General features: G+C 33.6%; 1 protein-coding gene across 4 annotated transcripts in view; it reads right to left on the bottom strand.

Annotated features, from left to right (window-relative positions):
* Positions 1-12,892, bottom strand: part of CSMD3 (CUB and Sushi multiple domains 3) — a 1,253,459-nt gene that overhangs the window by 318,771 nt on the left and 921,796 nt on the right. For all 4 annotated transcript variants that reach the window (XM_040494274.1, XM_040494275.1, XM_040494273.1 and 1 more), the window contains 2 exons: positions 4,562-4,753; positions 373-499 (listed from right to left, as the gene is read on the bottom strand). In XM_040494274.1, the coding sequence (XP_040350208.1) occupies positions 373-499; positions 4,562-4,753 (319 nt within the window). The remainder of the gene's footprint in view (positions 1-372; positions 500-4,561; positions 4,754-12,892) is intronic.

Raw genomic sequence — 12,892 nt, forward strand, 5'->3', positions numbered from 1 at the left:
TCTGTTCTTACTTCGTCCAAATGTTCTTGATGCTGAATTTACAACGATGACAGCACAACTTTGTATCCCTATCAAAATGGTGGACTTAGCATCTTGAATCACCAAGAATTGAAAGATTAAAGTCCTAAAGAAGCAGAAAACATTTCTCCATCTCTGTGGTCTATGAAAACTACGAATCTAGGGGTTATATGAACTACCACTGTGACAATAATCATACCCGTGAATACTTGTTATACTTTAAAGAGATGAAAACCAGGTTCTTCTTGGCCAAGGCTAAAGATATTGACAGACCTTGTTGTTTGATATTGTATATTGAGGCTGATCAGAAATTTCAGATTCCCCAGTAATTCTGAGAAAATAAAACCCATTTACCTGACAATGTTTCCTGGATCTACCTCAATCATCCACATGCAACGCAGATTATTGTCATATGGAAAGGGATAACCAGGAGATAAGATTCTTCCTGAAGATTCTCCTTTAAAACGACCTCCACATTCAGCTAAAATAATAATAATAATAATAATAATAATAATAATAATAATAATAAATGAAGCCACGATTTAATGCCAATCTTTGCAAAAACAATCTATGGATTTCTCAAAAATATATGTTTTTTCATCTTAAGGAAAATAAGGATTGACAATCCTTCTTAAGACAATACATTTTATATATACTTTCTCAGATTAATGTATTGATTGAAGCAATGATACACTAAAGAGTAAAACAATAAAGTCTCAAGTTAGATCACATAAAAGATAATAAGCTAGGGGATAAAAAAAAGGACACACTCAAACACTCTGAGTTTAGGCATTCAAAGATTTTAAGATGTGTTGTTACATAATGATAATTTAAAAAGTGGAAACAGATGGCAAGTTGCTCACTGCTCGTTGGTTGTAGGCTGAATAATTTATCATCGTGCTACCCCACCTCTGAGAAAAACTAATCTTTACTGTGGTCCCTCAGGTCTTCTAAATTTCATTGTCCTTTTATTCCCCTTTAAATCACTCTAAACTCTTTCCTTTTTAACCTCCCCAAAGTCAAAGTGGCATTTTTATTAGATTTCTCACTTCAGTAAAATCTAGTTTAATTTAATGAGTCCTTAAATTTTATAAACTCATCAAATCAAAAGTGTAGGTATTGTTATACAATATTTTTTAAAAATCTTTTGGGGGATTACCTCTCCATTTGAATGCTATTTAATATATGGGGATGTCTGTAGAGGTTTTATTTCAGTAAACAGACAATCTAGAAAGAATCCTCTGTACTGGTGATGACAGAAAATAAGTATTGCAGTTAGTATATTGTTCTACATCTCTAACCCCAGAAACAAGGATAACACTGTGTAATGCATCATACATTTGAAAATTCTCCAGATTATTTCCTACCAAAAAATAAACAAAAACAAAAAAAAATTTACTTTTTGCTTAAATATTTGAAGGCGCTCCTATATTTGTTTTTCTTGTTCTCTGCACTGTTTCGATCTTACTTACATTCAATCACTGACTTAATCTTCTTGGTTTTGTTTTGGAAGAGACCTAATGGCAATTGAATTTAATGGTTCACAATGTATAGGCTCTATTCCTATAGGTAAATTTATTTCACAGATTTTACATATTCTATTTTACCACATTGTGATGATTAGTTTTACGTGTAAACTTGGTTAGGCTATAGTACCCAGGTATTTAATCAAACACTAGTGTTGATATGAAAGTATTTTATAGATGTGGTTAATGTCTACAATCAGTTGGTGTTAATTAAAAGAAGTTATCCTTGATAATGTGGGTAGCCCTCATCTAGTCAATGGGAAGACCTTTTGAGCAAAAAATAAGTGTTTTGGAAAAAAAGAACTTCTCCCTCACAACTGCAGAGTTGACCTCTGCCTGCATTTCCAGCCTTTTGACTTTCCCTATGTATTTTGGACTTGTCATCTCCCACAACCGCATGAGTCAATTCCTCAAAATAAATAAATCTCTTAGATAGATAGATAGACACTTAGATACAAATACATATAGATAGATCAATCTAGATTTAGATATTCTATTCATTCTCTTTCACTGGAGAATGTTGACTGATACACTCACAGAGGACTAAGCAACTTGATTTTGTATTGTAATGTTAATTTATAAGAACAAATTTGTTATTTTTTTAAGTAAATGAGATACCAGTATTTAAGATGTTGCCATCACTTATTTAGATTTTTTCTCTTTTTTTAACAAAAATTGTGTTGGATAACCTTCAACTATGTAACTATATCAATTCATTATTACATTATTTCTTTATAATTATCACTTTTATGGCATACACTTACTATGAGAACAGATTTTATACTTTATTCCTCCAGATTAATTTTTAATCAATTAAAGGTCAAATTGGGGTTTTGTGTACTACGCTGTATGTTGAAATTTAACATAGTTCTTTTTTCTCCATATTTCTTTTCTACAAACATTACCTGTCATTTTGACTTCAAATGAGCCAGTGTGATATGCCATAGCACTACAGCTCATATTTAAGAGAAGACTTATATTTGCAGTATAAAAATGAAATAGTGCTTAAAGATGGTATATAGGTTAAATCCTCTGGCTATGGTATTTCAAAAATTATTTGTTTGATCCATGTATAAGCTTCAGAAACATAATTATCTAGAAATAATCCATACAATTGCGAGAAAGTTTCTTATTTGACAGAGGCAAAGTGAGCACAAAAAATTAGGATGCTAGACCAGGTGGTAAGGCTATTAATTGTTGCCAGTAGAGAACACGATCTAAAATAGAATCTCCTCTTCTGTTATCATAGTAATCACCGGCACAACATGCCATGTGTCCAACTGTCTTCAGCTGTTATTCCTGTCTATCCATCATTAAAAGGAAAAACAATATATAAGTTTACCCTTCTCATGAAATCTTGAACAGTATCAAGCCACTAAGTTTTGACTCAGGAAATTTGTAAATATGAAATGCACCCATTTGTTACAAACAAAATTAATTCTGATCACGAACCAAATGTCCTTCCATTTACATAAAGTCTTTTAAAAAGTGAAGAATGTCTTTAGCTTGGTTCAACACATATAGAAAATATATTATTTTAAATATATCTGGTTTCTGATTTTAATTTTAAGGACAGCATGGAAAATCAGTATTTACAAGTTTATAGTTTTGTGCAATTATAATCCTTAATGCTTTTCTGAATATAATTCATATTCACATCAAAGAATACAACCTTAGAATTAGTGCTACATTTTTCTCATTACTAACGCCAGTGGGCTGACTGTTGGTCATATTCCAGAATCCCAAGCTTTGTTAATTTAGGTTGATTAGTATTTAGATATTTTCCTCGTAATCTATCCAAAATCAGATGTCATCTGAAAAGAAAGGACTATGATTGCATTTTGGTTAGATAAAAACATGTTTGCTTCCTACGTGAATCAATGTTTGAATAAACCAACAGAGGTCTTGTGGCATCAAACACAGTGCAATTAGTTGCAAGGCCTTTAAAGACTGGAATTTCATTTTTCTATTTGCATTCTAGCAGGTTTTGTGGAGATTCCTATGTTAACCATATCAACTAACAAAGATACGAATTTGGAAGGTTTAAGTTTCCAAACTCATCAAATTATATACATTAAATATGTGCTACAGTATTAAGATATCAGTTATACCTCAATAAAGCTGTGATTTTTTTTTTTTTTTTAACTTAGGTCAGTTTTATTCATGTGGGCCTGAGGCAGAATGGATTTGTGCTTCTACAAATACCAGCAAGAAGTAAGAATGGCTGAAGAATAATGAGTGTTTGCTCCCTATTTAAGGAGTCAGTGTTTTGTTAAAATGTTTCCTTTTGTTGTTCTGGTATTCCAGCCTGGGACCTATTTGGTCTTTGGAGCAGAAAAAAACAAAAGAAAACAACAAGAAAACAGACATCTTTGTCAACACATTTCTGTCTACCTTCCTACTCACACAAACCCAGTCATTCACTAATTGATCTAGAAGATGGTACTAGTCCTCCAGTTGTGCAGTGAGAGAAAATGATCCATTCTCTAGCTTCATGGAGGCAATATACCTTATGTTATTGTGTCTCCCTTGCCTCTTTTTATTGAAATTGGTTAGTTATGCTACATACACATAAGAAAAGCCCATGTACTTCCTCAGATTTTTGAAAATCTATATACATATATAAAGAAAACCTTTGAAGTTTTTGAGAATAGGTTTATTGTTTTTTAATCTACCTTGATACCAGGACAGGTGCTCATTTTATTAAAACAAACCTAATCAATGTGATTCCATAAATATGTACGAGAAGTCTTAACATATTTTTATAGTGAATTAAATTTTGTATCAAGATAGGAGAAAGAATGACTTGATACAAAAAAATGTACTCATCAACAAACTTATGAAAACGACGCTTTCACTTTCCATTAATTTCCTCCAACAAATTTGAGCTATGAGTTCATTAACTTCATGATTTAAGCTGTGAGCTGTGTGTGAACAGATAAAATCACTTGAAAAGGGACAGCGTATTTGGATAGCACTCCCAAAGAAATATTTATGAAAATATAGGAGTATCTTACCAATACAGGAAGGCAGAGGATAGTCCCATGCCCTTCTCTCCCCTGTCATGCATTTGAGAAGGCTACTCCCGTGGAGAGTATAGCCTGGATTGCATCCATAAATAATAGTGCTCCCAGCAAAGTGGCCTTGGTCACTGATCTTGTATCCAAATTGTGGAATACCAGGATCCTCACAGTGTGAAAGTTCAAAACCTGTGATAAGGATACAGTCATTAAAGGCAACATTTAACGGGAAGATTTAAAATTATACCAACAGTCTTTGATTATTTTTAGTATAATTACATACCTTTTCCTACTTGTATTACTCTTACAATATTCAATTTTGATAGTATATATACAGCATCCATAAAGTTATTTTCTTGAAAATTAGAATTTGTTGTAATTTGATTGGTTGATTGTAATTTTAAAGTTTATCAGTGATACCCCATGGTCTATTATATAACTATATCGTGGCTTGTAGCACTAAGCCTCTCACTTACCTCAAGTGAATTGCGGCTAATAATAAATTCTGACCAATGTGACTACTAGAGTCACGTCATCAAAATTTAAAAATTTTGACAAAACATGTCCAATAATTGTCCAATTCACAAACAGATATGTCCACTGCAAATATAACCGTAGACTGCTTTACTTTGATAGTATTAGAAGACAATGATAGTCTCATACTGAAAACATAGTTTTTCGAGACATAATAATAGTATTCAGCTTTAAGAACTCGGAATCTTTATATCCTGCCCCCTCCAAAATGTATAGCTTTCAGAAATTCTCACAAGAAAACAAAAACAAATCGAAGCAGCATGTTATTTTGTGGTACAAATAAACTACGTTTGTGTTCAGCAGAGTTTGGGCTTTCTGCATGAATTTTGCTGGAAACTTTATTTCCTGAGATAAGAGTAGCACTGAAGTTAATTTACAACTACCCGTACCAGGAGTGAGAGAAGGCCAGAGAGCTTTACCTGACTCCAGAGGACGTTTGTGTTTGCACCAAGGGGGAGAACGAGATGACTTACAGACATCTCTAGGTTATAAAAACTGGAGACATAGGCTAATCTGGCTCTTAGAGAAATGTATTTACATTCTGAGGCTAAAAAAAAAAGAGAACTCAAGATCCTTTCCATCCCATCTCCAAGCAGCAAAGTTTTTTCTTCCTGCTTTCAGGAGAGAAAGGCAAGATAGCTGCCTTAAGCAGAGCATGTCCATTTTTCCTCATGCCTTGTCACTGGCCACCCATGCAGATTTTTCCATCTGATTTCCATCATGTTACTACAGGGGTAAGGAGTAGGTCAGAAGTGTGTGGGACATACCGATATTATTATTATATTATTTAAATAACAATTATTAATCTGTTTAGATCCAGAAGATCTTGTGTCCATATGCAGAATAAAGTCAACAAAAGTGAATATTAAAAACAACAGTCAGCACAGTTCACTATTAAGATCCCGAAAGAACTGGAAAAGGATACCTCATAATACAAATTAAACACGATAGTAGCAATCAAAATCTAGGCTCCTTAGCCATAGAGTTCTTGTCTTTAATGTTTTACCAAGTGTATAAATATAAGATAAATGATAGAGGGAATGTACCAAAGATAATTAGGTGCTATTTACACCAGTTATAGCTTCTGAGACTAGAGGACTATAAAGAGTATTCCAGATAGCCTTATGAGATACGAAAACCTGTGACTTCAAGACAAATAATGCTGGAGAAAAAAAAATGTTATGTGTATAAATCATAGGATAATCAAAAAGCAGTCTCTGTCTCCTTTATAGGCACAGATCCTTGACCAAATTAATCTAGATTTGAACTAGAACAACAACAACAACAAAAGCATGCATTATCTCATATATGTCAAATCACTAATTTGCATCATCGACTTCCTAGAATGTCAAAAATACATTAAATCACTAGAATTTGCACATATCCAAGTACTAAATACATATTGTAACTTCAGCATTTTGAGGGATACATTATCTATCAAAGGAAGGAGCCCTTCCTACTCTCTTCTATGGGGTATTAACCATTTTTTCTCCTGTTAACTCAGAGAAATACTTTACACATTTTAATTAATTTACAATCATTTGCTTCTTTTCTTTGTTTTTCTATAGAGTGGAAATATTTCAATTTTCCCCTCTTTCCCACAATGACTTCCCAGCATAAATCTTGGCACACGGCAGATGTATAATAATTTCTATGGATGGATGTGGATTATTAGAGGCAATTATCTCAAGGAGATAACTGAGGAAGAAACTAAAATAATGCTGATGAGAAACTGAAGTTTATGAAACAATTAAAAAAATCTTCAGGATTTTCCCTTATGGATCAATTTGTGACAGCTCTGTTTGGGTGAAAATATGTTAAAATAAAGCAAATATAAATGGCATCAGAAAAAGAGTCCAACAACAAGTCAGAAGTCACTAACTCAAATCGTGACATAAATGAGATATAAAGATACACGGTCAAGCAAGCCAGTCTTTCAAACATAGAAACAGAAATGGCAGAAGTAGCAACTTTACATTTTCAGGACACATTAATTTGCATGAATCTGCATACTTAATACTACATTTAAAGTATTCTTGCTCAAAAATTACAAGTTTGCGTGCCTTCTACCAGACATAATATTCAGTTTATCATTCAAAATGCAGCCACTTCTGAGTTTTACCGTATATCATTTATCAAAATAAAAATGGAAATCAAGCTCTCTTTTCAAGGTTCATTACCAAATTCATCCTTCCTTAATTTGAATGTTCTGTAAATGTGGTTGGCAATTGCTGGTGATGAGGTAAAATGGAGATATTCTTTGTAAATTAAGATAATTTATAATACTTTGCATTGTAGATGAAAATGCACATGGACAATACTATATAAGCTACAAAGCACAACATAATTTAGTCCAATTTGGTGGAATTATTGTTGCCTATTCATAAATATTCAGATCTGTCTTATCTTTATGGAAACATTCAGCTGCCAGTCTTTTCATTGAAAAGCTCAAATACTTGAAACTGACAATTAAATAAAGATGTGTATTGGGGCGCCTGGGTGGCGCAGTCGGTTAAGCGTCCGACTTCAGCCAGGTCACGATCTCGCGGTCCGGGAGTTCGAGCCCCGCATCAGGCTCTGGGCTGATGGCTCAGAGCCTGGAGCCTGTTTCCGATTCTGTGTCTCCCTCTCTCTCTGCCCCTCCCCCATTCATGCTCTGTCTCTCTCTGTCCCAAAAATAAATAAACGTTGAAAAAAAAATTAAATAAAGATGTGTATGAAAAATCATATATGCTATAAATATTCACCATTCCTTGTGAAATTTGATACTCTGATGAAATGAAAATTTCTAGAGCACAAAATGAACTGAAAATCCTGATTACCTAAATCCTTTTGACTTAATGAATAACTTCAACAGAGATTTAATTCCTTTCCTGCTACTATGTAGTATAAGGATTTCTAATTTATTTTTAAGTTGTTATTGGAAACCTACAAAAGACTACAAAGGATAACATAACTTCACCATCTGACTCTATCAGATTCTACTATCATAGTAGCTTCAGATAAAAATTAATATTATTTCAGATTAATATTCATATTGATTCATATTAATATCAAGAAATAAATATCATAAAACAAGTAAAGCTCCTTTTTGTTCCCTTCTCAACCACTTTCAGATTTTCCCTACCAAGAGCTAGTAAATATTCTGAATTAATGTATTCTTCTCATACCTATTATATATATGTATATATATTTATATATATATACTTATATATATTTATATATGTATATTTTATATTGTATTTATTTATTTTGAGAGAGGGAGAGCATGCATGTGCATGAGTAGGGGAGGGGCAGAGAGAGAGAGGCAGAGAATCTCAAGCAGGCTCTGCACGCTACTAGTGCAGAGCCCCATGTGGGGTTCTATCCCATGTACCGTGAGATTATGACCTGAGCCAAAATCAAGAGTCGGACCCTCAAACAACTGAGGCACCCAGGCGCCCCCTATTTTCATCACATATCTATATGTCTATGAACACTATATAGAATGTTTTGCAAGTTATTTATACACTTTATAAACTATGAAATTATTTTAAAAATTCTTCTGAAACTATTTTTGCCAACATTGTGTTTTTATCTTTACACACACACACACACACACGCACACACACACATACATTTTATTCATTTTAACTACTCTGTGGTATTCCATTAGAAACTTACTACAAAATTTATTTATTTATTTTCTAACTGATGAACTTGTACATTGTTTCCCATTATTCTCTGCTACAAAAATGCTATACTTTTTGTCTCCTTTCGCACAAATGTAAGCGTTACTATAGGGCATGTACCACGTAGGGATGCAGAGCTCACTTTGTCCTAAAGATTGCATCAAAATCTGCTAACCTGCTATTCAACTTCTTCCTTGATCTACTGAGAGATGAATAGTTTAATTCCTACCTCCACATAATTTCTATTCCATTTGACTATGAACAACAGCTGTGTATTCACATGGGGGAATGTCATATGGTCAGTAAAAGAGTACAAATAATACAATAAGGCAGATGGCTTAGAAATATAAATGGTATTTGAAAACTCACTCTTTGAATATAAGTCAGCATTTTTGATGGAAGTTAAAACGAGATCTTTATACGCTTTATTTTTTGAAACTCAGTTAAAATGTAAATATGTTTTTAATATTCTAAAAGTTACCTTATAGAGTATTTCATGGTGAATTAAGGTATGTTAATTGCATAGACCAAAAGTAAACACCGTCAAATTGTTAAATAAAAAGGGAGATAGATTGTTAATAAGAGAACTGAGAAAGCATGCTAGCTAAATACAGTTGAGGATGACATCTGAAACTAAAAACATTAATTCAAGTTTAAATAATAATGCAAGGAGACAAAGATCATTCTATCATAATTTTAATCTCTATAGAATTCTTTGGTGAATTTCGTTCATAATATTTAGTGGAATCTTTAAGAATTATACTTAATGTTTGATTAGTAAATTCTATTTAGGCCATGAATCTTGCAAGAAAAAGTCTTATTTTAGAATTCTTTATATTCATACGAAGATGCGTACAAAACATAATGTCAACGTTGTCACTTTAAAATTCGCAAGCAGGGGGCGCCTGGGTGGCGCAGTCGGTTAAGCGTCCGGCTTCAGCCAGGTCACGATCTCGCGGTCCGGGAGTTCGAGCCCCGCGTCAGGCTCTGGGCTGATGGCTCGGAGCCTGGAGCCTGTTTCCGATTCTGTGTCTGCCTCTCTCTCTGCCCCTCCCCCGTTCATGCTCTGTCTCTCTCTGTCCCAAAAAAAAATAAATAAAAACGTTGAAAAAAAATAAAAAAAAAATAAAATAAAATTTGCAAGCAGGAAAGAGTCCACAGTCACAGTCACCCATGGCAACTATGACAATCCTCTTTGATTCAGAGATGACAAAGAATATAATAGGAGGGATGCCTGGGTGGTTCAGTCAGTTGAGCATCTGACTCTTGATTTTGGCTCAGGTCACGATTCCAGGGTTGTGGAATTGAATCCCACATCTGGCTCCAAACAGAGCCTGTTTCTCTCTCTGTCTCTCTGTCTCTCTGTCTCACTTTCTCTACCCCTCTCCCCTGCTCGTGCTCACTCTCTCTTTCTTTCTAAATTAAAAAAAATATATATGTTTTTAATTTAAAAAAGAAAGAATGTAATAGGAATAAAGAGAAGAAAGTTTTATATGACTATACATTCCAGTTTTTTCACAAGTCAAACTAATTTAAAGAAATGGCACACATGTATTTCTTACTCGTCAAACTCTAGGAAACATCAAACTTTGAAACCACAATCTTTATACGAATGCTGTAAGAAGATAATCCTTACAGTTTTGAGGAATAGAAGTTAAACACTTAAATAAGCAAAGGTTTGTGGAAAAGATTGCTATGTATTTCCAACTGAAAGAAAGGAGATATGGTAAAGAATTCTTTTTTTTTTTTTTAATTGTCATTGCTCTAAATCCTATGTATAAAGTTCTGAGTAGAAAACACATTACTCACAGACTTTCCTATATTTTAATCTGTTGGGCATGAAAAAGTGAGTGATATTTTTAAATGTGCTAGTTTGTGTCTTGCACATCATATATTTGTACATCATTCTGGGATGGTGAGATCCAGCTTTGCCTGAATATTAATTTTTAACCATCAGCCACTTGGTATTTGGCCAAATGTATGGTTGCTGCATTCTAGACATATGTAGGAATGGAATTTTACTAAATATTGCCAAATTACCCTCCCGGGTGACTTTACCAACTTGCATTCCCTAAAGTTAAAAGAACAAATTGCCATCAGCACTTAGTATTACAGAGCTTTTTAATTTTTAGTAACCTTATGAATGTGTAATAACATTATTTGGGGTTTAATTTTTCTCCATTTCTATTAGGAATTTTTTTTTTGTTTGCTTTCTGACTACTTGAGGTTTCTTTACCATGAAACTTTCTTTTAGACTATTCTCTTTCTTATTAATTTGAAGGATTCTTTTCTATAGAGTTTATATTTTTCTGTTACATATATTGTTAGTATCTCCTAGAAATGTCTCATCTTTTTACTTTATGGTGTGTTTTGCTATAGAGGTACTAAAAAATTACTTGATGATTGGGGATTGATCGGGAAAATAGAAGCCACTTAGTTTGAATTGCTAGGATTCCATACAAGAAATTAGAGGGAAAATATAAGAAATGCAGATGCAGTGAAGGTCAGAAGACCACTGCTGGCTTTCAGGAAATCCTGGAGTTCCCACACTCCCGCCTGCGGATGCTAGTGGAAAATAATAGCTTCTCCACTGATGCCACCTCTCAGCTCTCACAGGACTGGCTTTAATTGGCAGGATCTAAGTAGAGATCTTCACTGGCAAGAGTTGTCAGGTTTTTAGTCCCTACACTTCAGGAAAGTACTTACAAGGGCAGAGATGCTCCTGACTATTGACAGATTTTTGCTTGTATATCTTGTTTTGGACATCTTACTCCACCTTAAAGACGTAGCTTTAAGGTCTAGGCTACTCTTTTCTTTTCCCTAAATATTTTAATGTTTTGAGACCCACATATAATATTGCCTATGTAAATGATGGATAAGAAATATTTCTTTAATATTTTAGTTAGAATACTTTATACTACATAATGCAACATTAGCATTAGTCAGTACTTCCTTTATTACCTGGTTAATTTCAAGATTTAAACTGCAAAAGAAATGCCAAATACATCTGTTAAGTGCTCTAGAGGACAAAGAACCACATGGAGTAACTTTGCTGCTCCCTTTTAATTTACTAATTCTCTACTTGCATTTGCAGTCAATATATGACATCCAGAGAATAAAGTTAGAGTTAATAAATCATCTGATTATTTTTCATGACTAGCACTGCCAACAACATACTGGCAATTATATTGAACATTTTAAATAAGGATAATTTACTATATATTTATAAGGTTAGTGCACAGAAAAGGTGTCACAAATTAGCTAATTCCCATCTTTAGTTTGAATATAAAATTTGAAATGGGCATGTTCCATGTGGATTTATGAATCATTTCAGGCAACATGACTGAGAGGCTAAAAGGGTCCAAATATATAGCTGAACTTTTCCCTTGGGATAATGAACATTTCTCCAATGGGCTTTTTAGTAAATTAAATGTACAGAGGTGATAACCAGAGGACATCTGAGCCCAGAGGTAGTGCCTAATGGCTGGGCATCATGGACATTTACCAGATCAGCTTTTGAGAAGACAATGTTATAATCCATCAAAAAGGTGTGATTTAGCTCTGTAATGGATGGTTGTTTAAAATACCCAATTACTTTCCACTGAATTAAAGTGGGATAACTACAAATGAAGAGAGCTAAAAGAATCTGTAATGAAGCATAACTTCAAGAAATAAAATTAAACACTACACATACTGCATTAAAGTGTTTAAACACTACACACACTGCATTAAAGATACTAGGTCTAAGTTACTCCTCGATTGTAAGGATAGCCAATAAGAAAGCATTCAGATTCTCAGGCATAAAGTGACAAAAGTGTTTTTGGAAAGAATTGCATTTACTTTTAAAAACGTTTGCTTTCTTCGTGATTATATAATGAATGGACAGTTGGAATAAAATGTACCTTAAAAAGGTCTTTTCTAAAATATTTCCTCATTTTTATCTCAGCCAAATGTGTTTCTCTGTACTCAAAGCTGGAAATAACCAGGCAACCACACAAGTCAACAAAATGGGTAATAGAAAGATAGAGAGTGACTACTGTGACATAGGATACCTGTCATTATAAGGGTGGTCACCAAAGGCCTGTTTATGCTAACACTAGAATTGTGAGGAGACAGGCAAGTG

This window comes from Herpailurus yagouaroundi, unplaced genomic scaffold (assembly GCF_014898765.1).
Source record: "Herpailurus yagouaroundi ecotype Mexico unplaced genomic scaffold, PumYag 186, whole genome shotgun sequence".
Lineage (NCBI taxonomy): Eukaryota > Metazoa > Chordata > Mammalia > Carnivora > Felidae > Herpailurus > Herpailurus yagouaroundi.